Genomic DNA, 27,361 nt, shown 5'->3' on the forward strand with positions numbered 1-27,361 from the left:
AAAAAAAATAACTTTGTTCAACAATATCTAGTGATGTGCGATTTCAAAATACTACTTAATGAAGCTTTGCGAATCTTTTGTTTCGAATCAGTGGTTGCATGTATCAAATTGCCAAAATCACGTGATTACAGTAAACAAGGCTTTATTACATCGTAAGAGGGTATGCACGTGACGTCACCGTCAACCGTTACGACTGCGGTCACGCCCACTGAGTGGCAAAAGACTGAGCGGCAGAATTGGTTTTCAGCGTGAATGTCGCGAAAAACGCACAAAACACATTCAAAACGGAGAATAGCTTTGACTGTACAAATAGCTTTGGCACAAAACCCGAGGTATATATTTAAAGACTTCCAAAATTAAGCTACAGAAAAAAGATAACTGCAATTCACAGAAACAGCTGGACTGCAGAGAAACATGTTTTGCAGTTATCATTTTGTGTGGAATTGTTGGATTTTGAGGTAAAATCATACCGTATATATTGAATTGTTATATATTATGTTGACAACTCATCAATTAAATATTTTCCATCTTATATTCTGCATAGTTGGGTGTTTTTCAATAAACACTGACAAAAACTATTCTATAAAACTATATATGTTTTAGGGCTGGACAATATGACGATATGACATTGATATAAGTGATTACTCGGATTTAAACTTACCTATATTGTAGTTATATAAAATATTCACAGGCAGATTTGCTTTATGTATTTCCCCGGAGTTGAAATCAGGCACATATAAATGTCAGGATCACGACTCCTGGCTCTCGCTGCATGTCAATATCCATGAATTAGGTTTATTTGACAAGTTGCAAGGAACACTTTCGAGTCCAACCTTTAGTGTAATCGTTTGTTTTATTCCAGTTTTCGCAGTTTCCCCAATGGACTATATGCACGGGTTACTTCCTGGTTGTCGTTAAGCCAGCTCGAGCACTTCCGGTGAACTGTTAGCTGTTCATTCTGTAGTCGTTGTACATCGACACAAAACCATCTATGGTTGACTTTTTAATGTTGTATTTATATTTTAATGCAGTTATTACATTTACCTAATTTGCCAATAAACCAGTTTTATTGATTGCAATAAAGACGAAGCTATTGGGACTATTTAAAAATGCCCTGTCTGTAATTAGACACGCACACACATTTTTTCCCAGCACTTCAAATGTTATTTTTAATGTGATGACCACAAACATTATTTGTTCATCCTTCTGAGATTGTCCCCATTGTAAAACCGAACGTTTAAAAATGTAGGAAATTTAACATTTGATAGAAAACACTTATTTAAAAACAAAAAAAGACAGTAATTAGCACTTTAACCAGCAGGTGGCGGCAAAGTAGCATTTATTTGCGCACATATCAGCCATTTCCTCTAAACGTTTTTCACTTCGTTTTTGACTAAATATTAAACATTATAAAATAACTAGGTTTGAAAAAACATTTTGTCAATGTTAAGTATGAAATACTCACAAAATCTTATGAAAAACAATAACTTTTATTGTGAATTAATTACACAGAAAGCGAGCACCACGCTCTCCCTTTGTAATCACAGCAGCTGACAGTGCAGCGCAAGATCAATGATTTCAGCACACTTGTGAAAACACACATTTTATTCAATTAATCTAACTAAAGTGCACAATAAATATGTAATTTTTTCACATAAAAGTGTGAAAACTAATGGTCGAATTGAATTTAGCCGAGGAGGAACATTGAGTTACGTCTTTATTCATTTATTTTCTATGCTGTCTTACGTTTGAATAACTAAATTAATGCTATGCCTGACTATTTAAGTGACTATATTCTGATTATAAACTAAGTATTACACTACTGATGCTCAACACACCAGCAAATGACATCTCACCGGAAGTTTTCGAGCTGGCTTATATTAATGCGGAAGTTCTAAAGAACGCTCCGTGCATATAGTCCATTAAATCCAGTCACGCGGCAGCTTTTTTAGCCACTCAGTCCAGCTGAGGGAGCGCGTTTTCGGCGGGAAAAGTGACGTCGATGCATACCCTCTATTTTGAAATTTCAATGGTTCACCACTGGGGGGCGTGACTTTGGCAGTTTGATACACGCTCTGAACCACTGATTCAAAACAAAAGATTCGTAAAGCTTCGAAGCTTCATGAAGCTGTTTGAAATCGCCCATCACTAGATATTGTTGAATAAAGTCGTTAATTTTTTTATTTTTGGCACAAAAAATATTCTCCTCGCTTCATAACATTAAGGTTGAACCACTGTAGTTACATGAACTGTTTTAAATATGTCTTTAGTAGCTTTCTGGGCATCTGAAAGTGTTGATTGTCTTGTTGGCAATGGAGGCCTCAATGAACCATCGGATTTGATCAAAAATATTTTAATTTGTATTCCGAAGATGAACGAAGGTCTTACAGATGTGGAATGACATGAGGGTGAGTAATTAAAGACAGAACTTTTTTAAAATTCACATATTACTCTCCAGTGTTGGTTTCACTTAATTATAGATACATAATAATAAGAAAACATTACTTTCAGTAAACATATTGCATAGTAAAGGTAGTATGCCATTCTGAGCACAGCCTGTGTATACATTAGCTTGATTAGTTCAGCTCTTAGATTCCAGTTAATAAAAAAAAAACATGCGGTTATAACACAGACCCTTACTAATAAACAGCACAGTCATTTAGCCGAATGCTTCAAGGCTTTTAAAATCAATGTTCTTATCTGCAATCCAAACCAAGCAAGTACATTCAGCTCATGGGCTATTTTAATGAGCACTAGCGGATGAATTATTAATACTGTATTAATTTCACATTAATTAAACTTGTATTAATTCATTGTAATTCCTTTCTCAAAGACTTCCACAGATGGATGAAGCCTCTCCTATGCACACTCTCTATTGCAAAACTGTCACAGCAACACTTAAAAATTCTCTTTACAGTCTTAACTTTGACAGAAGCACAGTGTCAAAACCTGCTTGGCTCATTTCAGAGAGGGTGAGCAAATAGTGTGGAAAAGAAAAGGGAATTCTTTGAAAGAAGCGATGAGAGTACAAAAGTGAGTGATGGAACCAAAGTGCTGGATAATTTAATTTTCCATCTTTGGCCACTGACAATAGTAGTATTGCCCAATTCATTGGAAACCCACTATGCTAAAGACACACACACACACACACTTCAACAATAATGCACTCGCATTATCGTCTGAGTTTAGACACACACACACACACACTTAAAACAGAATATTAAACTGACATCTGTAAGCTGATAAATGTGTGAAACTAAACCACGAACACATGATTGCATGTAAAATACACAAAACAAACATAAAAGAGAAAAAACATTCACAAAAACCATGGTGACAAATACCCAAGGCAAACAGTTAGTGAAAAGCAAGTGTTTATTTTCGCTCTGTATAATTGAAAGAGTATTTACATTTTCATTTCCATCTTTCATTAAGTCTCACAATATCACAGCATTAAAATTCAGCACGTTATTATGCAACAAAATATTGAAAAACGCTCCATCGCCCAATAGGAATAAGAGTATCTGACAACAGGAGCCAATCAAACCGCAGAGATCAATAGTAATCCTCCAGATCTGGTTTCTCACCCTGATTTTGAATCTGCTGCTGCTTCTTGTAGAGATCAGCAATCTAAGAGAGAGAAAGAGAGAGACTGATGCAGGAGATCAGAATAGTTCATTTTGAGAGGGTGTGTTTGTGTGCGCCTGTGTGTTTCCAACCGTCGGGAGACAGGAATAAAAGAAAACCGAAATAAATGAACTGTGAAAATGAGAGGGGAAAGGAAAGAAAGACAGTGTGGCGCGTAAAAAGATGGATTTCCTTTAACGGATCCACTTCACTTGCTCCACTAAATCACGATGTCACGACGCTCCGAACTATGCCAATGTCATCACGTTTGACTTTCAAGGGAAAAAACTACTTTAAAAATCTCACTCTTCCCACCATATTTGCCATGGAACTACAACAAACACACATGTATAGTGTCATATCCTGTGTTTTCCATACATTATGCATTTATGACATTTGCCTTTGAAAGAAAGGTCTCATGTGGGGTAATTACGGTCGACTCCTACGTTTGTGAATTTCAGTGAGGTCTGAGACAACGAGTGAAACTGTTAGTGTGCTTTTTCTACTTTAATACATTTTAAATTACAAATCATATATTTATTTATAGATTAATTACTTTATATATTTATACATTTTATAAACATTTATTTATAAATTATTTTAATTTCATTTAAGTCATCTTTGATTGACATTTTTTAACTTTTTGGACCCCAATGTCTTCCATGTGACTCCAAGTCATTTCCTCCACAGCTCTATACGTATTAAGTGAATGCGTAATGTTTGCACTTGTGTGCCTTGCTCCACGTTTTTCTGCATTTCGTATGTTACCTGTGACCCTGTGGTGGCATCCTCTGGTTTTTTGTCATCTCTAATCCTCAGGAATCGTGGGAAACGGAGTGAAATGCCTTTCTCTGGGTCCACCTGATGGCCAAGGAGAGAATCACACCATAAAAACAAAAACTTAAGCACAATAAAGTAAGATCTGGCACCAAGATCTGAACAATGAAAACATCAGTCACTAAAAATCACTGATTCAGCATCATGATTCACATGTGCGTGGTGTACTGACCAATCCCATTGCTGCCTTGTAGATTGGAGACAGTGAAAGATCAGCGCATTTCACCTCCCACACTTGCACTGCCTCTAGCCAGACATCCGGCTCTGCTGATTGGTCCACACGATAATACGGGCGTGGTTTAGGTAAAATGTGCTCCTGAGGTAGATTGCACATAAAGATTTTATACAGTAAAGTACTCACAAATATATGGACACATACAATACATGGAAAAAAAAAAAAGTGTAAACACTGATGTACCTTTAAGAAATTGTAATGCTGCTCCAGATCTTCATCTTTGAAGCCTGTTCCAATCTGAAAAAAGCAACACACAGATTGTTTATTTATTTGTATATTAAATGGTGATTGATTAATTAATTATGAGGCCAGTAGGGTTTTTTAAAAGAACTTTTAATACTTTTAAATAACAAGGACACAATAAATTGTAAAAGTACCGGTTCTTTGGTACCAAGTCGATAATAAAATGTTTAAAAATGTGACAATACCAGCTAGTGTTGACAAAAGTACTAGTACTTTGGTAACAAGTCGAAATTTTGAAAATGTGACGATATATATTCGGTACCCACTGATAGGGCTGTGCCAGTATTTTACATTAACACGACACGAGTGAAGCACAAAGCTTTGTTTACAGAAGAAATAGGCTAATAGGTTAGCAATTAAATGTGACATCGCAGCCATGGAAACATTTTGGTTTATGCAGAATGAGAGAGGTACATGAGCCCATACATTTAAGGTTTGTCTGCTTTGTATTCTGTTTTGCGAATCGCGATCTGGTCACCCGATTATCAGAGAATTTAACAATATTCCATTAGTTATTCCACTGCAAATGGAATCTCTGTTTCTTTTCCCAAACCTTCACTCATGCAGGGGATTATAAATGTTTCTTTCTTTGGTTCGCTTTTAATTAGGCCTATTATATTTGCATTCTTTACTGTGGTAAAGTAGAAAAAAACTGTAGGACAAAAACCTTTTTGCTTGGACGTTAATTTCTATTTAACAGTTTGTGCTTGTTATTAGACTTTATAAGGCGCATCAAGTATATTTGCATAGCGTGTTACACACACGCCGGTGATTTTGTTTCGTTTTCTCTGGCAGTGCAAAATCAAACATATCCTGCATGTCTGAAGATAAAACTAACTCTTCAGACCTTTTACAACAAGTGTCAGTTGCTTGTAACATCAGGAGATAATATGAAGGTATTATTAAAGAGAAATGGTCTCTTTCCTGCTCGTGTCTCACATCCCTCTCAAAGCGCAGAGCGGCTATATGATGCATCTTTGTGTGGAAATAAAAAACAAATGTTTTTTAGAATGCTTAACTTACTTATTATTTAGGTTACCATTATTTACTGATATTTATTTCATAGTTTTACAGGCTGTAGTGTGTTGTTTCACTGATAGAATAGCTAAAATAATATAAATAATTATATATATATATTATATATATATAATATATATATATATATATATATATTATATATATATAATATATATATATATATATATATAATTATATTATATTATATACATACACACACACACTTCAAATATTTCTATGTATGATTACCCTATTTAATGTTTTTAAAAATAGACTAGTTAAAATAGTTGACCTGTGGTATCGAAATTGGTACAGAGAACCGTAAAATTTTACTAGTATTGGTACTGACTACTGGAATTTTCGTACCGTGACAACATTAACACCAGCATTTCCCCCAAGCATTTGAGCACTGTTAAGTGGATTCTTAAACACTTAAACACCTCTGATTTGGCCATTGTTTTCACACGCTCAACAGATATGTCTGTGATTGGCTACAATGATCAACACTTCAAAAACATGTTGTAAATAGATATCCGTGATGCTCTTCACCGAGCCTTTACACAGATACACACAAGTGCGTTTGAAAGCAGGCATCTATCAGCGGATTCACTGATATATTTATGAATTATTAAAACTCAATAAAACTTCCATGAATGTTGATATATATGCGATTAACTCAATTAATAAAATCTGCATATGATGCAATTACTTCAATTAAAATCTTTGATTTACAGCCCTAGTTTTCTCTCTCAGACTAATGCACACAAACACACACCTTGCAGACAGACTGGAACTCCTCATTCTCCTCATCGTAACAGGCCAGTAGGAACCCTCCATAGCTGCCTGCTCTCTTCCCCTTCCCCAGATAAGCACCAATCACGCACAGATCCACTGTGTCTCCAACACCCTCCAGATAGTCCTTCTTCAGCTGTAGAAACAGACCATTAGAAACAATATAACAGACAAGCAAATGGCAGTTCTGACAGCAGTATAAATATGAATAAATTGCATAACTACACTGCAAGAAAACATTTTATCTGTAACTTTGTCTCGTTTTGCAGTACAAAAACTAAACAATCATTAAAAAACATGATAAGTGTACCCAAGAGGCAACACGGCTCAAAATTGTCATCACTCTCCTTCATGTCATTTCAAACTTGGATGATTTTCATTCTTCTGTGGAACTCAAAAGGAGATGTTTGGCAGAATGACAGCCTCAGTCACCAATCACTTTCACCACACTGTTTTTGTACAATAAATATGAATGTCGACTTATGCTGAACATTTTGTGTTCCACTGAATAAAGAAAGTCACACAAGTTTGAAAAATAAGGGCCGTGTCAAACCTCCCCTCATGGTAGAGACCATGAATTCAGTTAAGAAACAAAAACAAAAATATGGCTAAATTAAGAGACTTGAAAGTTTTAAAGAGAGGAAGGTTCATTATTCAGTAAGGATGAATTAAATATTCTGGGATTTGAATTAATGCTGTTCTTTTAAACTTTCTATTCATCAAAGAATCATGGAAAAATGGCTGCTGATAATGCAGTTTTGTCATCACAGCAACAAATTATTTTAAAACATAATAAAATACACAGAAAATGAAAAATTGTAATTTTTTTTTAACAATATTACCGTTTCTCAGCCTTGGTGAACATAAGCAAGAGTAATTTGTAATTTTATAAAGTGACACTTCAAAAACTTTGTACTGTTTAATTTTACGTAACCACGTAGTACCTTTTTGATCCAAATGAATGTAATACTTTACAAATTAAAGGTACTTCATCTCATTTGATTATTTTCTTTTTCATTTGGATTTTGATGGATGCAGACCAAAAGTCTGGTATCAGTGCAAGAACAACAGCTTCACATTAGATAAAACTCACTGAAAATCAGTAATACATTATGAATTTGATTGGATGAGATACATTTGTAGTAAAATAGCCAATATACAGCACAAACATCTGTGAGTAGACATTAGCTAAATTCTATATTGAGCCAAGTTGCTTGGCAACCATAAACAACCTATAGTTAAAAAAAATAAATAAATAAATAAAAATAAAGCACTCCCATATAATGCATAAAACAGTCTAAACTATAAGAAAAATACAAATTTCTGCTTTTTTAATCTCTAAACCTCACCACAGATATATCACATTATATAAGGAATAGCAGAATCTCTACCGGTCGTCTCATTTCTACTGTCAGAGTATATATTCCATCATACCACTCAGCCTTAATGTCAGGATACGGACACAGAACAAGAGAAAAGTTAAATGGGGTGGAAATTACACTTTAATGACTTGCACCTTCCTTCTGACTTTGAATACTTGTCTGGGTTTATTTTTTAAACATTCTTGATGTGTGTCCGAGTTTAAAAAAAAAAAAAAAAAAAAATCTCCTTTTGTTCCTGCAATCTGACTTTATGAAGTAAAGTCTTGAGTTTTCTTCCGGAAACATACACCTCAAAATATCCCTAGTTTAAATAATTCCCACCAAAATCATATGCAAAAAAAAAAAAAAAAAAAAAAAAAAAAAAAAAGGACAAGGCCTGGTTAAGTTGCATTAGTAGTGTGTAGAAACTCATGGTTATGTTTAGGGGCGTGAAATTTCTGAATTTTCTAAGCAAATGACCAATCACATCCCACTGGTCCAGCCAACCAAACAGAGCACATTGCACTCTTCAGAAGAAGGGGCTTTGTAGAGACCGAAACTAAACAGAGCATTACTGACAGACTGGGAGGAAAGATGCTGCAACAATGTAAAATATGTGAAGCATGAAAACCTATTCTAGCAGATCTTAACACCAAAATCAAGACTTTGTAAAATGGCATAATATGGCCTCTTTAAAACATGAATATGATAAAAGTAAAAAGTTTATTTATTTTTCAAAAGTGTATTTTCACTATGAACTTTTGCGAACATTGAGAAATTGTGGTGTGCAATACCTTGAGCCAGTTGTGGGATCGTTTGGCAATTTCATAAGTTGCATGTTTTTCCAATGTTTTCACCATTAGACCCTCACAAGAATCTGCAAAACGTTAAAGACATTGAAAAACTCCTTAAACAGAGATGAATTAGCCAATTATGAATTAAGTACTACTATTATTGCTTATTAAATGATTGAGCAATATCTCACAGTGAGCAATCCAACTCCATTTAAATATCAGTTATTAACTGGTTTTGATTTAGGACCCATATTTAAAATTGACAACCCAAAGCAATCCCAAAAATCGTTTATGATAAAGTACAAATACAATATATCCCAAAAATAAATGCAATAATATTTAAACATTAAAATGTATAAATATTTTCATGAACCTATATTTAAAATCAGTTGAGAGCCACAGATCTTATTCACATACCTCGTACAGACTGCTCCAGGAACTCCGCGATCGCTTCCGTGTTGTCAGCATCCAGGGATCGAGCAAAAACAAACTCTCCTTCTTTCTCCTCAAAACTCTCCCGTAACAGAGCCCTGCGTTTGCTTAGAGGCTCTCGCACCAAAGACTGCAAGACAGACACATTATTCACTAAAATAACACACAATACATATAAAAAGTGAGATTTCAGACAAATGCAAAATTATTTAAAGGTGCCCTAGATTGTTTTTTTACAAGATGTAATATAAGTCCTAGATGTCCCCTGAATGTGTCTGAAGTTTCAGCTCAAAATACCCCATAGATTTTTTTTAATTAATTTTTTTAACTGCCTATTTTGGGGCATCATTAATAATCATCATTAACTATGCACTGATTTTTTCAGCACGGCCCCTTTAAGAGATGCGCTTCCTCTGCCCCACGAGCTCTCGACTATAATACAGTGTATTTACAAAGTTCACACAGCTAATATAACTCTCAAATGGATCTTTACAAGATGTTCTTCATGCATGCTGTATGCATGCTTCGAATTATGTGAGTAAAGTATTTATTTAGATGGTTACGTTTGATTCTGTGTGAGTTTGAGGCTAAGCTCTGTGGCTAGCGGCTGATGCTACACTGTTGGAGAGATTTATAAAGAATGAAGTTGTGTTTATGAATTATACAGACTGCAAGTGTTTAAAAATGAAAATAGCAACGACTCTCGTCTCCGTGAATACAGTAAGAAACGATGGTAACTTTAACCACATTTAACAGTACATTAGCAACATGTTAATGAAACATTTAGAAAGACAATTTACAAATATCAGTAAAAATATCATGATATCATGGATCATGTCAGTTATTATTGCTCCATCTGCCATTTTTCGCTGTTGTTTTTGCTTGCTTATCTCGTCTGTGTACAGATCCAGACGTTAATACTGCCTTTCCTTGTCTAATGCCTTGAACATGGGCTGGCATTATGCAAATATTGGGGTCATACATATTAATGGTCCCGACTGTTACGTAACAGTCGGTGTTATGTTGAGATCCGAGTGTTTTCCGGAAGTCTTTTAAACAAATGAGATTTACATAAGGAGGAGGAAACAATGGGGTTTGAAACTCAATGTATGTCTTTTCCATGTACTGAACTCTTGTTATTCAACTATGCAGAGATAAATTCAAATTCTGATTCTAGGGCACCTTTAAATGTCACTGGCTATTAGCTGTTATCATGGACTTACCTTTCCGTTGAGGTACAGCAGGTCAAAGGCATAGACGCACACCTGAACCTTGATCTCGGATGCATCAACATCCTGAAATACACACACAAAGTTTTTAACATGGGAATAATGGTTAATCAACATCAAGATTTTAAGGCCACAAATGCATAATCATTAAACAATTAGCAAAAAGCAATTTAAATTGTATGTCACATTGCAGGAACAGTCAACTTCCCAAAAGCTACCAGAATATTTCTCTCATTTAACCATTTAATTATGCATCTTTCTTCCATATTCAGTTTTTTCTCTGTTCAAATCTCTCTTCTTTTGCTCCTCCCACCTTCCTCTTCCTTGTGGTGAGGACCTGAAACGGCTGGATCTGTTTCTTTTCTCTGTCCCAGGCCACCGCCTCTGAATCCAGAACACAGGAGCGAACGCTCTCTTTTTTCACCTGCGAGAGAGAGGTGAGGAGGACAGTTATTAAATCTACCATCAACACCCAAATAAACTGGATCATCAACGCCGAGCAAAGCCTCACCCCACAGACATGCCCCTCACAGCCGTAACATCTTAAAATTACTTGTTTATAAGGTCACCTGAGCTTTAAACACTACCACTTCACAAATGCATAACACATCGAACCCTCAGGCTGTGTGACATTTACAATTCAATAGATGTTACAAGTGCATATTGAGTTTGTGAGAGCTGTAGCAGAATGTATGGGGCTGGTTTGTAAATGTTTGTAATCCTCTCACACAACTGACTACATTCACACAGTCAGGATTTAGGACTGATAACAGAATTTAATAGGTGTCACAGTTCATACAGCAGCTTTCAGGAGCAGCTTGAATACAGTCTGTATAAATTAATAACTGAAGTCAAGCCACTGAAGCCAGCTTAAAAAAAATCTCTTGGATTTCAAAAATATCTTAAAGGGTTAGTGAAAATGAAAATTACTAAAATTACTAATTACTCACCCTCATGTCGTTCCACACCCATAATACCTTCATTCATCTTTGGAACACCAATTAAGATATTTTTGATAAAATCCGTTGGCTCAGTGAGGCCTCCATTGCCAGCAAGATAATTAACACTTTCAGATGCCCAGAAAAGGTACTAAAGACATATTTAAAACAGTTCATGTGACTACAGTGGTTCAACCTTAATGTTATGAAGAGATGAGAATACTTTTTGTGCACCAAAAGAAACAAAATAACGACTTTATGCAACAATATCTAGTGATGGGCGATTTCAAAACACTGCTTCATGAAGCTTCGAAGCTTTACGAATCTTTTGTTTCGAATCAGTGGTTCGGAGCGTGTATCATACTGCCAAAGTCATGCCCAGTGGTGAACCATTGACATTTTCATTTACTGAAATCACGTGACTTTGGCCACTGAACAATTGATTCGTAAATCTTCTAAGCTTAGGGCTGTCGCGATAACTGCAAAATCGTAATACCGCGCTAGAATGATTTCAACAGTTTGTTTCATTACATCTCTCTTTGAATGAATCAGCGTTTTTGAGCGTGTAGTTGAATGAACAGAGTCAAGACAGTCCCTTGTCGCCACCTTGTGGAGCAACAATGTAACTGCACTGACTGACAGCCTGTCTGGAATGCGCAGAGATTAGTAGTTCTGCTTATACTCCTGAAATATAACAATATATAACATCTAACAATAGCTGTACGATCTTATTGTCAGGTTTATGTTCTGTTATGTAGACCCTTATTTATTTTGACATTCTCTTCTTTTTACTTTACTTCAATGCTCAATGCTCTATTTAATTTTGTTATCGAATATCCTTGTTACATACACACACGGCGGTAATACCGCATATCGCGCTATTGAGCCACTCAAAAATACCGCAAAGGAAATTCCTTAACCGCGACAGCCCTATCGAAGCTTCATGAAGCAGTGTTTTGAAATCGCCCATCACTAGATATTGTTGAATAAAGTCATTATTTTGGTGCACAAGAAGTATTCTCCTCACCTCCTAACATTAAGGTTGAACCACTGTAGTCACAAGCTACGCAATATCGCGCTCATTATCGCAGATGAATCCCCTTCGATAATGAACGTGATTTTGCGTGGCTTGTCAGTGGTCTACGGCTCTGTCTATTATATGCTGCTCCATTTGAAAGCAGGTGATGCCGATTTAGCGGTAATCAGGGAACCAGCTTTACTGACGAAATGCGTGTGATAATAACATGCGATATATCGCCCAGCCCTACATCGGATTTTATCAAAAATATCTTAATTTATGTTCCAAAGATGAACAAAGGTTTTACGGGTGTGGAACGACATGAGGGTGAGTAATTAATGAAAAAAATTTCCTTTTTGGGTGAACTAAGCCTTTAAGCTTAATATGTGCTGAAATAAGAATATTCTTTAATAAACTTAATTATTATAATTATTTAAGTTCAATAAAGTGCTAGTTTGTACATATAAAACGTGTTTGTCGTTTTTTTTCATAACCAAAAACTTAACCATATTTAGTACTCTAAAACATGACTGACAACGGTACTCTGTTGCTGAGAGAACATAATTTCCCACAAGACATCTTGTTTATGACTCAGACTTATGACAGTTTCAATACTTGTACAATAATTTGATACTTGTACAATAATGAGATTTTGCACCGAAAATCATACAACAGAAAAGCGAAGGTAGAGAGAGATATGGACACTGATAAGCAAAACAACAGCGTTTTCATTGATTTATCTGCGTGTGAGCTTGTGTCATTCATCAAATGCTTTCTTTGCTTTAGGGCTGAGATCCATTATTGCTTTCTTGTGAGGAGAACAGAGCAGGATGACAGAGGACAAATATGGCCTTTGAAAAAGAGAGAAAAAGACAGTTACAGAGAGACACGCAGAAACATAAAGAGAAAGAGAGAGTCTGTGAGAAAGACTCTTAACACCGTGTCCAAACCAGCTATCATCTAAACCGTGTTAGTCTGAGTTTCTCCAAACATTTCGTCAGTCGCCTGGTTTTCTATTTCAGTCGCGTTACGTTGGGTACCTCAACCCACCATGAAATCTCATTTGATTAAAATCCCTGAACTGCTGCATATTCAACATCATATTTCCTGACTGGCAGTGGTTTTCTCTTACAAAAGGCTGGAATACACTACAAGACTTTTGTCCAGATTTCTGCCCCGATTTATAGTCCGGAGGAGTTGTAGTTAGTTGCCAAAAGTAAAAGCCAGTCTGCAGACATTGGGGAGTCAAAGTTGACAGAAAACTGAATGAACATACCGTTTAAATTTTTCATGCGTCTCCTAGTAACGAGGTGCATGTTTCGGTGCGAGTTTGTGCTTGGAGCGACTTAGAATAAGTCTGGTAGTGTGTGATCCTCAGTCAATTAATGTATGATTCCCTGTTTTTTCTCTTTACCCTTTACAATGTTAGCAAGTAAATGATACCTAGTGTTTTAAAATCTGTTCAGATATTAAAAGTCGTGTAGTGCTCCCTTAAAGGGTTAGTTCACCCAAAAATTAAAATTCTTATCATTTACTCACCCTCATGTAGTTCCACAACCATAAAGGCCCCAACATACCTCATGGCATAGTTCTTTTTAGTTTTCGCTTAGGGTTAAAAACAAAGTTCGAAATATGTGACTAGTGATATACTGTTAGCAAACATCCAATGTCACCCACACTGCTGAGAGCGGCATTTAGAGGAATATGTAAATATATGCTGTACCAGCCTGCGCGCTTTCCTCTAAATAACAAAAACAACAAAATTGAGAAAACAGCAAGCATCTTTTAAAATAAAGCATAAGAAAAGCATCTGATCATAGCAACATGGATATGTTTGCATGAGCTCTGCAATTCAGCATTCTCGTAGGGCTGTACGATATTGGAAGACACTGACATTCCAATCTAACTTGTTTACATGAAATAAGCCTGCTCCCAAGCAGGTTTAAGCTTGGACCATGGACATGTTGCTATGACAGCAAGTCCAGGATGAACGTCGAAGAACCAAACAATACAAGATCATGCCAAATCGTCAATCAAATCCAGCTAACTGAGTTAGCAACATACGAAGAATGGGCCCCTGATTTGGTTGAGCTTCCGTTTATGTTCGCTGATCAATGTTTAGATGTGAATAAAAGCCTAAATTAAATCTGTTCATCATATAAAGGCGATCGTGTCTCTTCAGAAATTTTGGATTAAACCTCTCAATTCATATGAATTAGTTTTACAATCTCTTTATGCACTTTTTTAAGCATCAAAGTGTCATTTGCATAGCTGTCAATGGAGGAACAGAAATCTCAGATTTCATTGAAAATATCTTCATTTGTGATCTGAAGATGAATAAAAGTCTTACAGGTTTGGAACATCATGAGGGTGAAAAAATTATGACAATTTTTTGGTAAACTATCCCTTTAACACAATGTAAAACTTGAGTCTGGTACACACTGTGCGAGTACTTTATGATTGTTGCTTGTCAGACTGTACAACTTGACCCCAGTGAGATATTGGGTAAATTCCAAGGCAGCCTGTACAACATTAAAAGTATTGACTGTACAAACTACAGTACATCTTAGATTTTAGTTATAAATGACAGAGTTGACAGGACATTTGAAGCCACCAGTCCGTTAAATCTCTCCATTTCAGTATTATTTTAATATTTATTTGGTAACACTTTACAATAAGATTCATTAGTTAAACATTAGTTAATGTATTAACTAACATGAACTAACCATGAGCAATGCATTTGTTACTGTATTTACTAATCATGTCTGTTCATGTTTGTTCACAGTGCATTAACCAATGTTAACAAGCTTTATATAATGTATTAGGAAATGTTGAAATTAACATTAAAGATTAATAAAAGTTGTATACCTGCAGTTCATTATTAGTTCATGTTAACTAATATTAACTAATGAACCTTATTGTAAAGTGTCACAATTTATTTTATTTTATATTTTTATGACTTTATATTGTTTTTATTATTTTTAGTTTAATGTTTAGTAACTTTGTTATGTGCTTTTATTAGTTTCATGTTTTTGTCCAATTCCTAATAGTTCTAATTAATTTGTACTAAATTAATTACTTCTTGAAATAATTAAATTTACATAATAAATTATTAAATGTTAATACTTTTAATTTCTACTAAGTTTCCAAGGCAACATTTGTCTGTTTGTATAATATTTATATTTTATTTATTTTAAATGAATACAAAATGCATTTACTTTAATGTATATTTTCATACAAAAATAACAATAATGAAATTAATCAACAACACAGATTCATTTTAAGCTTTGACAGCAAAATGTTTTATATAATATAAAAACATAACCAACATAACCACTTTGCCACAGCCTCTAAGGCAAGATTTCTTTGCAAAAGCAATTAATTGGGCATCAGTGAGCATGTCACACTGAGGCTTAGGCCATCCAAGACTGCCAGTTTTGCCCTATGATGGAATCTTTTATTATCCCTGAAATTAAACAGCAAATTTGTGGCAAGAATTGCACAGTGTGTATCCGGCTTTAGACACAGAGACCTTCTTTTGCTTCCATCTGAGATTTATTTCTATCCTGCTGGTTGCGTAAGTGTTACCTGTGGGATTCTTGAGATAATATCTGGGTATTTGCTTGTGTTGTCCTCTTGGTTTCGGCTAAAAACGCGCACCTCTCCGTTCTCAAGAATATGGATCTGGTAAATGCAAAGCAAAAAAAAAAAAAAAAATTGACAATTCAATCAATGATATTGCTATGGCTATGGTCATTTCTAAGGCTGAGGCTCCACCTTGTGGAATAAGATTAAAAAAACACACCTGTGCTCTCTCTCCATCATATTTGTATTCGCAGGTGAAAGATGCCTCATCAAAACGTTTCATTACCTCACCGACCCCTTTAGTTGGGTGAGCTAACATGGGTCGCAGGGGCACACCTGTAAAACAGCACTGTTTAATCTCATTCTAAACTACATTTTCTATTAGATGAAGAGAGAACAGAGCAAACTGTGACTGGTCAGTACCTGGGGTAAGCTTGCAGTGATTAGGCAGTTCATCTATGCCCTCCTTCAGCAATACAGGAATAATTGCATCATAATTTGGCATCTCACTGAAAATGAAAAATATGAGTGAAAGCAATGAAAACATTATTTGTATGCATTGAGGTGAGATGCAGTAACTGCAACACCTGTCCAATTTGTTAAAATCAGACTTCCTGTAGGGTACAAATTATGTTAATTCTCATTAAATAGGCACTTGTTATGCAGCGGACACCTGTAGTCGTAATTGAAATATTGTTTGTAGTATATGGATAATTATCCCTCACAGCACCGGTTGGTGTTTGACAATCATTCTGTGCTTTACCTCATGCTAGCCAATAGTGCTGGACAAAAAATTATTTAATATTTTCAGGCTTTTAACAGTATTCACTATATAAATCTCAATACAAATTACAAATAATGAAATTTGTACATATGAATATTCTATATTAGTTACCCAAACATTTTCAGAATAATGAACCAGACCGAAACATATTGTTTGCTAATGAAATCTAAACAAATGAATCTATTAAAATAACTAATTTGAATTCAATGTCGTTTGGCCAATGTTAAAAAAGGATTTGATGATGCTGTAAATCAGGGCTATTCAACTGGCGGCCCGCCAATCATCTTCATCCAGCCCGAGGGGACCCCAACCCTCCCTCCTCTTTTCCTGGCAGTGCGGCTAAATTTGGTTAGATAACATTATGTGGCCGCAGTGGCTCCTGCAGCTACACCATTCGTACAATGCACGCTCCTCCGACTGACCTGAGAAACAATTTCCGTGCGAATATTTCAGTAGTTATTATGTGTGTCACATATTTCTGTCGACTGAACCAGTCATACCAATCATTCGTGAATTAATCATTCTTTTGTCTTGATACTTTTCCGTGAATTGGCCAAACGCACTTGCATAATTATCTGAAATGATTTTGATTCGCTCTGAACATTCGTCACTGAATCCTATGAAGTTGTTTCTCGGTCAGTAACAACAAATACAGAACAAATAGCGCTGTTTTCATGTGTTTCACTATACCATTATTAAACAGCGTTGTGACATCCAATAAGATGCGTTTCAATTCAACTCATACCTCTCAGATTAAAACCACAAATCACTTGATGATTACACTAGTTTCACCAACTTTACAAACATTTACCATGAATGAACTGTAGTAATTTACCATGGTTTGTGGAAATGTGGAATATTTATATTGAATACCATGTTATAGCCATTTATATTTCAATATATTTATTAGGTGGGTAGGGGAATATATAATTAATTTCTTTGTGAAGGTGTGTGTAGTTTTTACCTGTTTAGGCGTTTTGTATAGGCCTATATAACATATTATAACATAATATAATTTGACGGTGGTAGTGAGTAGCCAAGTATGGTTTTACCTGGTTACCAAGTCTCGCTCTCAGAATATTTTCATTTTAATCTATAATAAAATAAAAATAAAATCATTTTTACCAATAAGACCCCACCCCCAGCCCACCTCAACTTTTTGAACTACTTGAATAGCCCTGCTGTAAACAACAATCCCCAGGCTGTTGGCGCCCTCTGCAGGCATTTGTTATTATACATAATGCATGTAAGTTGACTGTTTATATTATTTATATTAAATTATGTATTTTAAAAATGTAAAAAAAAAAAAAAAATTTTACTTGCTTTTGATACTTTATTTGAACCAATAATTACTGCCTCATTCTTATAATACATGCATTATACGTCATTGTAAAGGCTACTGTTCACTCTGTTTATATTACCACAAAATTATCCAATTAATTTTCAAAATAAACCAATTGCCTAATTACCAAAATAAACATTAGTTAAAACATTTCAAAATGCACCTCAAGACTTTTCCGGTCATTGAAGATTTCTTAAAAACAGTGTTAAAATACCATTTCAAGAACCCAATATCATGTATTGTCTTACGAGATAAGAGTATCGTCACATTATACATTTATAAAATACAGTAAAAACTATAAAATTGTGAAAAATCATTCTTTTTAATACATTTTAAAATGTAATTTATTTTGGTGATGGCAAAGCTAATTTTTCTGAGATAGAAATCTTGTAACATTACACATTAACAAATGCATTTACTGTAACTTCTGATCTGTTTTTGATCAGGGTCTTGCTGAATTGAAGCATTTTTTTCTTTCAGAAAAATAAAAATAATTATATATACAGCCTCACCAGTATGTCTGTTTGAGGATCAGTGCTTTCTCCTCCAGCCACACTCTCCTGTTTTCCGTACTCATTCCTTTCCCTGCATCCAGCACAGCTGGTGGGAACTCTAAACCAAAACAAGAAAAACATATTAGCCACATTTCAGCACTGCTAAACTAAATGGACACCTAATTAATATTAACATGTTTAAGTGTTATTCATTTTTTATTCATCACAAGAGAGAGTAATCTAATTGCAAATGCCGGATGCCTGCAGGTTCTATCAATGTTCTGATAATGATGTGTGTTAATGCCAGTTTCATTAGGATCATTTTAAACCTTGGCCCGGGGGCGTCAGACACACAGCCTGACTGAGAGCGGCGAGAACGCTCTGCTCAGCCAATCCGATCCGCAGCTTCCCCGCCAATGACCTGTCAATCACACGAGCAACCAATCAAACTAACATATCTCATTTCAGCATTAATATTCATATAAATCTGTCACCATACAGCAGTATAAATCAAAGCCAACGGCACATCATTTAGAATTAGGAAAAATCAACTGTCATAAATAAATTACATTCACTGTTACATCATTTTCTGGAATGTACACTCATTTCTGCATGGTTGGTCAGATGAGAAATTTAAATAGTTAAAAGTGAAAGGTGAAATGACGTACCGCACAATGTAACGGGCCTCAGAAAACCGACACGCCACAAACAAGCCTTTAATAATGTCAATCTTCTTATTCATCGCCTGACAGAGAGAGGAAGTTGATTTACATTGAGAACAGAAAATAAACAGATATACATTACATGGACAAAATTACACTACCGCTCAAATGTTTGGGGTCAATGTTTTTTTGTTTGTTTTTTTTTAAAGAAATTAATACTTTTACTCAGTAGGGACACATTAAATTGGCCAAAAGTGACAGCAATTTTTATGTAAAATTAATGCTGTTCTTTTAAACTTTCTATTCGTGAAAGAATCCTGAACAAAACATATGATTTCCACAAAAATATTGAGCCTCACAACTGTTTTCAACATGTACAATAGGGACATGCACAACAACTTATTTCATAAACCTTTAAATGGAAACAGACTAGTCTAAACCCTTATTCAAATCAAGTGAATCATAAATCAGCGCGTTAAGGTAGGCCTATTGTTCTTCGTTACTAGGGCACCCACTTGCGTGTCCTGGTTTGAACGTTTTTCAGGTGTATGAAAAATATCTGTACACATGACTGGTGGGAAAAAAAATAAATAAATAAAAAATAAAAAATCAGAAGAAAAGCTTGACATTTACTGACAACCACATTATTTAAGTGTATTCTCTTTGTTAGGATGCTGATATAGCAACTGTTCAAGTGTCAAGTAAGCTTCATTCACGTTAATCTGATATAAAATTTCATACTGCATGGTCCCTCATAACCGGTAGATGAAATTATTTTGGTTTCTGCTCCAGATATACTCTTTTCAAAATAATATATATAAATTTTAAAATGTAACATTAACACGACAATAATTTCAACATAGCCTTTGTAAAAAAATAAAGCAAAAGATTAAATGTGCAATAAAAAAAGAAAAACACAAAAAGGAAACGACTAGAATTTCCAAGTCGACGAGCAGCAGCAGTATCATTTAATCGACCAATCAAAAAGCTTCCGTATTTTATAATCTTAAGAAATGTTTCTTGAAATCCAATCATCATAGAATGATTAATGACCCCAAACTTTTGGACAACACTATATATGGACACCCCCTTCTAATTAAAAGGTTTTGTATGTATAGTGTTTATATAGATTATATATAGAATATAATGAATGTGTTCCTGTAGCACAACTAAAGCATGATGCTAGCAACAACAAGACTGTGGATACAAATCCCAGGGAATACATGTACTCATAAAAATATATATACCTTGAATACATTTTAATTGTTATAGTTATTCTCATCTGTACTCACAGAGTTTCCACTCATGTTAGCAATCTCTTTCAGTTTGTTGAAAACACCCCCTGCTGTCAGACTGGCCGGTGTAAACATCATTCTCTGGTTGCTGCGGGAACTCTCAGCAACCAATCCCAGGTCACCTTTCTCCTGAGCCTCTGCCTTGATTTTGTCCAACTGTCGCCCTAGTAACATAAGTCAACAGTACAAGGGTCAGGCAAAGAGAATGGTGAATGGCCTAAAGGAGAACACAAAAATATTCACCAGTTGCTTGAGCGACGGCTTTCATCAGGACAGTATCTCCAACGCCCAGCTCCAGACCCTGATACGCAGGGCCGAGCTGGTTCAGACACAGGTATACACAACATAACAGGTCATCTAAACAAACAACAGAGTATTGAACAGTGAAACAGACATATACTACATTCATCTGTTCATCTATTCATTACTTTCACAAAAAAAAAAAAAAACAATCCCTACCTTGCAAAAATAATTAATAACATATTTAAACCCCATGAATCAATTACACACACTCACCTGGAGAGAGAAGAATTACAGAGCGCAAAAAGTTGGAAAGAGTTTCAATGTTTCTCAGCCTAAAAAAGAAAGATTAAAATTTGACAGCTGTACACAACCATTTTCAAACTTGGATGCAAGAGAAAAACACCCACACATACTGTATATAGAGAACAATTCTACACTTCATACCTTCCTGAATCCTCTTCAATCTTTTCAAAGGTGCGAGCGACAGCCAAATATGGCACTCTGAGAAAGGGATAAAGAAAATATACAATGAACTTCCACATAAAATAATGTCAAACTTTATTGCCTCACAAAAAAAGTATTTTGCAAATGGATTAAGTTTTCTGTTAATGCTTTGGAAAAAACAAAGTCTATAACTTCAGTTGATTAATCAATTCAGTTTAACTTTCTTGATCTTTTAATGATGATACAGAGTGCTGCAATTGCCTTTTTAAGACACATAAAAGCTTAAAAGAATAAAAATCACAGGTTGGTATTACTGATGTATTTTTTTGCAGAATAAAACCTTGAAAATAACTTGACAATGAAACTGAATGTGCAAAAATGTTACAGTAACTCAGGTTTTAGGAGTCATTCCTGCAGTACTCTGTTATATAGCTAATAAAAAGCAGGCTATACTTTTGGCCCCTCTTCCAGCAGGCGTGGTCAATGGGATGGTACTGTGCTCTGGAGGGATCATACTGGCTCTGGACTGCAGAATCCACCCCCTTTTCACTGTCAAAAAAATAAAGCTCATTCACATGGGGTCACACACAAAACATCTCTAAAACAATTATATTTTTCAAGTAAAATAATTTGTTATAACATTTGAATATTTTTGGATTTTGACCTTTTCGTCTCTTTCTGTTCAGCAACATCAGCGATTTCTCCATCTTTCTTTTTCTCTCCCGCATTTCGCTCCTCTTTTTCCAGTTTTACAGCTGCCTTTCTGGGTACTACAAGAGATTGAAAGTTAAATAAATAGTTCAACTAAAAATTAAAATGATCACTATTTACTCACCCTTAAAAATCATGTGGGTGAGTAAATGATGACAATGTTCCTTTTGGGGTGAACTATACTTTTAATTAAAATAAGAATAGGAAAATAAGGCTTACCAAAAAAGCTGCTGATAGGTTTCTTTTTGGCCGATCCCCCCTCATCTTCTGTGCCTTTCTCTTTTTTCACTGCTCTTTCAGGACTGTTATCTTCCTTCTTTTTCTTGTCTTCTATTTTTTCTTTCTTTGCATTCTCTTCATTTATCTTTTTCTCCTGCTTTTTATCATTTTTATCCTTCTGTTTCATCTCATTTTTAGCACTGTCCACAACTTCACTCGTTTTTGCTTCATCCTCTTCTTTCTGTTCATCCACTACAGTCTTTCCGTCTGTGCTCTTCTCTTCCACCTCCATCATTTCATTTTCTAAGTTGAAGAGAGAAAGAGAAGAATCAACGAGGAAAGTACTGAGAAAGGATATACTCGTGCAAAGAGATCAGCTAATCTCACCTGTCTGCCCAGGTGAGGCCCCCACTCGTGCTCTCTTACTCTCCTGGCCTCCATCTACTTCCTTCCCTTCGTCCTCTTTCGTCCCCTCTCCATCGCTCCTGCTTTCCAGCTTCCTCTTGGGGAACTGCTTGCGGGCTAGAGAAAGTGAGAAGGTACTGTTATATTTGATACATGAATTTCTAAGGCCTGAAAATGATCAACACAATCAAAACAATACATTTTAATTTCACCTTACTAAGACATATTATTGGAAGATATAGAGTGACAACTGATCTTCATATGCATTTCATGAATGTAGTCTGTCATACTTTTATAAAAATCTCATTGATTTACATTACAAGCTATTGGAATAAAATAAAATAAAAAAGAATAAAAACATAAAGGTAATTGTGACTTTTTATCTCACAATTGTAAGTTTATATCTCTGGGGGAAAACATTAATTCTGAGGGGGGGGAAAAGTCAGAATTTGCAGCCCTGACTGATCCAGAGGTTTTGGCACCTTGCAAATCTGAGTTTAGATATAAAGCCAGAACTAAGAGATATAAAGTCAGAAATGGGAGATACAAACATGCAATTGTGAGGAAAAAAGTTAGAAATGAGAGATAAAAATTCCTTAACCTTTTTTATTTATTTTTTTATTCAATGGCAGAAATAAGCTTCCATAAATAGTAGGGCTGAAACTAATGATTATTTTGATAATCGATCAGTTGGCTGATTATTTTTTCGATTAACTGGATAAAAAAAAAAAAAAAAATCTCTTTTTTTAATTGACAAAAAAACACACCTACCCAATGTACTTCAAACAAATGTGCCAATTTAATGCTATGAAAACATACAGTGCTTAATTTATTATACTACCTGTTATAATAAAAGAAAGAACACAAATATTTTAGGAATTATCAAAAAGTTCGTAGTTTTTGTTATTTTTGGACCAAAATGTATTTTAGATGCTTCAACAAATTGTGTCACATGGACTACTTTGATTATGTTTTTATTACCTTTCTGGACATGGACAGTATACCGTACATACATTTTCAATGGAGGGACAGAAAGCTCTCGGACTAAATCTAAAATATCTTAAACTGTGTTCCGAAGATGAACGGAGGTCTTACAGGTTTGGAACGACATGAGGGTGAGTCATTAATGACATAATTTTCATTTTTGGATGAACTAACCCTTTAACCAACAGGCAAGATAAATGTTCTGCAGGAACACACAAATTCACTCTGGACACAATCTCCTCTTACTGTCATTTCATTTCTGTAAATAGGCTATAAGAAACGTCTTACATTTATATTCAATTACATGTTGTTATCCCTTTACAGTTGCTACTCTCATAAAAATACTTGACATGTTGACTTTTAAATCTGAATTGAACTTTAAACAGATATTTCAGCAAAATGAATATTTTTGTGCCGAATAGTAATAGTCTCCCTCTGTCCTGAGTTCCATCTGTCTGACGCGGGTGCGCGCCGGCGCTCATTCAGTAAAGAATTAAGTTTAATGCATAATGCAGACTGTAAGGATGAGCCTTTATGCAAAATGGAAATGCTTGCATGAATTTTTAACATTTACATATAAAGATATAACCATAAAATGAACGTTTTGCGCTGAGGACGCACACGCATCTGTCAAAGCACCTGACAGGGCAAGCCATTATGCTAATGCATTAGCTTGAATGTAGCTTAAAAATCTAGCTTAAAATAAATAATTCTCATGTTTTGGACAGCTTTGATCTTGTACCTTTCCCACAGCTGCTCACTCTGCTTCTTTAACTATTTTTAGATGCATTTTTTCCATAGAAATGCGTTATTCAGTGCTGTAATTTGACACGACTGGAAGAAGTTTTCCGTACATGGTGGGCAGACCTGACTAATCGATAATGAGAAGTTGTCGATTATTATCGATTTTATCGAATAGTTGTTGCAGCCCTAATAAACAGCATCTACACCAATTTTTTTTTTTTTTCCTTTGGGCCTCTGAATAAAATTTTGCTAGTTTTTTTCCCCTGTGTTCTCACCATTCTCACCATTTCATATTATATGGGACATAAAAGTCTTACATTTCCAAAAACAGTACAAAACAAAGCCCAATGCAACTTCTTTTTTAGATTTTCTTTTGTATTTTTTGTCTAAAGGTTCAGTAAACAGTTTGAAAATAAACAAATAAATGATAGATTTCTGACCACTGTTGGCCAATACACATAAAAATGACTGCTAGAGCTGTTTTTTGGAGTATTAAGAAGAATTAAAGAAAGGACAACTGATCATAGCACAAGGAGGAACATGAGAAGAGGACACTAATACAGACCAGTCTTGCGTTTGGGAATGCCTGACGGTGAAGTTGATGTTGGAGTTGCTGGAGTTCCTGGAGTGCCTGAGGAAGCAGGGGTTACCACGGCAACAGAGGCACTCGAAGTGACTGGAGTTTTGGGGGTTATGGGAGTTTTTGGGGTTATGGGAGTTTTTGGAGATACAGGAGTGGAGGCAGCCTTTGCAACATCAGAAATCTGTGCGTTTAGAGTAGAAACACATAGAAACAGAATTGGTAACAACAATACTAACATGTTCGCATGGTTGATGGTCACAATGACTCAATAATTCTTACCTTATCTGGCTTTGCTGTTTGAACTTCACTCTGTTTTGGCACCTGCTCTTTAACCACTGGCTGATCTTCATCATCACTGTCTATGATTACTCGACTGCGTTTATGAACCTTCTTTACTGGCGAATCACTTTCCTGAACGCCATTCTGAATTTTGAGGGGACTTTTCACAGGTCTGAGCAGCAAGATAAGACAAAAACATTATTAAACATTACTATGTACCATTTTAACATTACCTAACCTTACTTGTTTACATATTATTTTTAGACTCCAACGCCATAGTACAGAATCAGCACAAAGACAGTATAAACTTTGTTGGCTGTGTAAACAACTGTTGACAGCATTTTGAAATTAAATTAGAAAAAATAAACTTAATTTAGCATAATGTTTAATTTAGAAAACATTACTAAATGTTACTTACTCGGCCTTTACTTTGGCCTGTCCATCACTCTTCTCCTTGCCTTTCATTGGCTGAAAGAATGACCTGTGGGCGGGAAACAAAGAGATCGCGTATGAAATACAAATGAGCTCACTAAAGTTGATACTGTACGGTAAAATCTTCCCTGCATTTTAAAAAAACAAAGCTTAAAATAAAACCCGTAATGTCCCTGTGTAAAAAAACGGTCTTGCGTCAAAATCAGACACTGTATTAACGTTACTTCGTTTAATTTTCTGTGGTCATCATCAACATGGATAAAAAGCCAAATGAAGCAGGACACACTCACGCTATGCTTCGCTGCATTGTTGAGGTCTTGCACTGCTGATACTAAGTAAATCCGGAATATATTTCTATTATATAATCGGGTTATTAAAATTTCTGAAGCATCGATTTTTCCTTCCGCGCGCTTAACTCCGTATGATTCGGCGCCAAAGTGACGTCATTCCCACAGACAACAGAAACAACGGCGTTTATTTAGTACCAAAGCATTTTAGTGCCCCCTGTTGGATTGGAGTTATTGGATGCCTCCGTGATTTGTAAGGAAAATTTACTTAGTGTTTACTAAATTCGGTGTATTTATATACTCGTATTGCCACTGAAATAATCTAAATAGAGTTAGTCTGTTGCTAGCTCATTGTTTCCCAGTCTTTTCCTTCTTATGTTCCCCCACAGCCCCATCAAACATAAACAAACTAAGAAATGTGCACCTGTTAAAAAAAAAATATATATATATAGGCTATATAGTATGTATGTAGTATATTTACTTGCGAATTAATGTTATTGTTTGTGAAATTCATTTATATTTATTACATTATTACAGCAACTGTATCAATTATTTCCCTGAATCAAACCCTAACGACATTGCAGTGCCACACTGTTTGTGCTGAAGGCAGAAATGTGATTTATTTAAATACATTTATTTATTTTATTTTTTAATGAATTGTAATTTATTCTAATCACTATTTTGTGTGTCTTTGAAATACATACACACACATGTATACAGAAAGTGAGGATTTTCAGCGGTTTCTGATAAGAAAAGTGGGTAACACTTTACAATAACAGTACATGAATAACCATGAACTAATACCTGAGTTAATAGTTACTTCACCATGAACTCAAGATTAGTTAAGATATGAACTAATGAAGAGTGATCCTTAACTACGACAGGAGTCATAGGGATTCATGCATGAAAACAGAAGCCTTAACTACGCGTTAATACATGTTTGATAATTAATGCATTAATTAACATTTAGGGTAAACTAAATCAAACAGTCTCTATAAGAAGGAATAATACATATTTGGACTTTGAAATAAATTTAAACAATTTATTATTGTCAGAATTTAAACTACTGACATCAGCAGCTTCATTATAAACATTACTGAAAGGCACAGGATTAGTTTGTAATTATTTTCACTGACCCTCCTTATCAAACATATAAAATACTAAATACACTATTTAAATACACTATCTTAAAAGGTCTTAATCTGTTTAGTGATATTCTTTCCTATCAAACTAAACTACTGTGACTTTCATCAGTTCCTGAGGAATCGGTTCCCAAAAAAATAACCAAACAGGAAACATGAACTAAGGTCAGGGAGCATTTGCTGGGATCAGATTCAGAAGTTCA

The 27,361-nt window shown here is 35.1% G+C and overlaps 1 protein-coding gene across 1 annotated transcript; it reads right to left on the reverse strand.

The window, feature by feature from the left end:
- Positions 1 to 3,374: 3,374 nt before the first annotated feature.
- lig1 (ligase I, DNA, ATP-dependent) lies at positions 3,375 to 26,165 on the reverse strand. The gene is made up of 27 exons (XM_067362716.1): positions 26,020 to 26,165; positions 25,716 to 25,778; positions 25,298 to 25,469; positions 25,001 to 25,199; positions 22,690 to 22,824; positions 22,303 to 22,605; positions 22,037 to 22,142; positions 21,826 to 21,921; positions 21,373 to 21,429; positions 21,202 to 21,260; positions 20,929 to 21,042; positions 20,683 to 20,849; positions 19,397 to 19,473; positions 19,058 to 19,149; positions 18,747 to 18,846; positions 16,532 to 16,617; positions 16,329 to 16,444; positions 16,112 to 16,207; positions 10,881 to 10,991; positions 10,562 to 10,633; positions 9,324 to 9,468; positions 8,907 to 8,989; positions 6,735 to 6,887; positions 4,883 to 4,936; positions 4,637 to 4,780; positions 4,396 to 4,488; positions 3,375 to 3,630 (listed from the first exon to the last, which is right to left on the reverse strand). Exons 1-27 carry the CDS (start codon positions 26,034 to 26,036, stop codon positions 3,556 to 3,558), a joined length of 2,985 nt encoding a protein of 994 aa, XP_067218817.1. The 5' UTR covers positions 26,037 to 26,165; the 3' UTR covers positions 3,375 to 3,555.
- Positions 26,166 to 27,361: the final 1,196 nt, after the last annotated feature.

This window comes from Chanodichthys erythropterus, chromosome 16 (genome assembly GCF_024489055.1).
Source record: "Chanodichthys erythropterus isolate Z2021 chromosome 16, ASM2448905v1, whole genome shotgun sequence".
Lineage (NCBI taxonomy): Eukaryota > Metazoa > Chordata > Actinopteri > Cypriniformes > Xenocyprididae > Chanodichthys > Chanodichthys erythropterus.

Bases quoted from the DNA above. Each gene is read 5' to 3' on its own strand.
- lig1 (XM_067362716.1), bottom strand. The intron at 21,261-21,372 runs GTATGAAGTGTA...TTTCTTTTTTAG, and splicing joins ATTGAAGAGGATTCAGGAAG to GCTGAGAAACATTGAAACTC. The intron at 6,888-8,906 runs GTATTGCACACC...CTGTTTCTACAG, and splicing joins GATCCCACAACTGGCTCAAG to CTGAAGAAGGACTATCTGGA.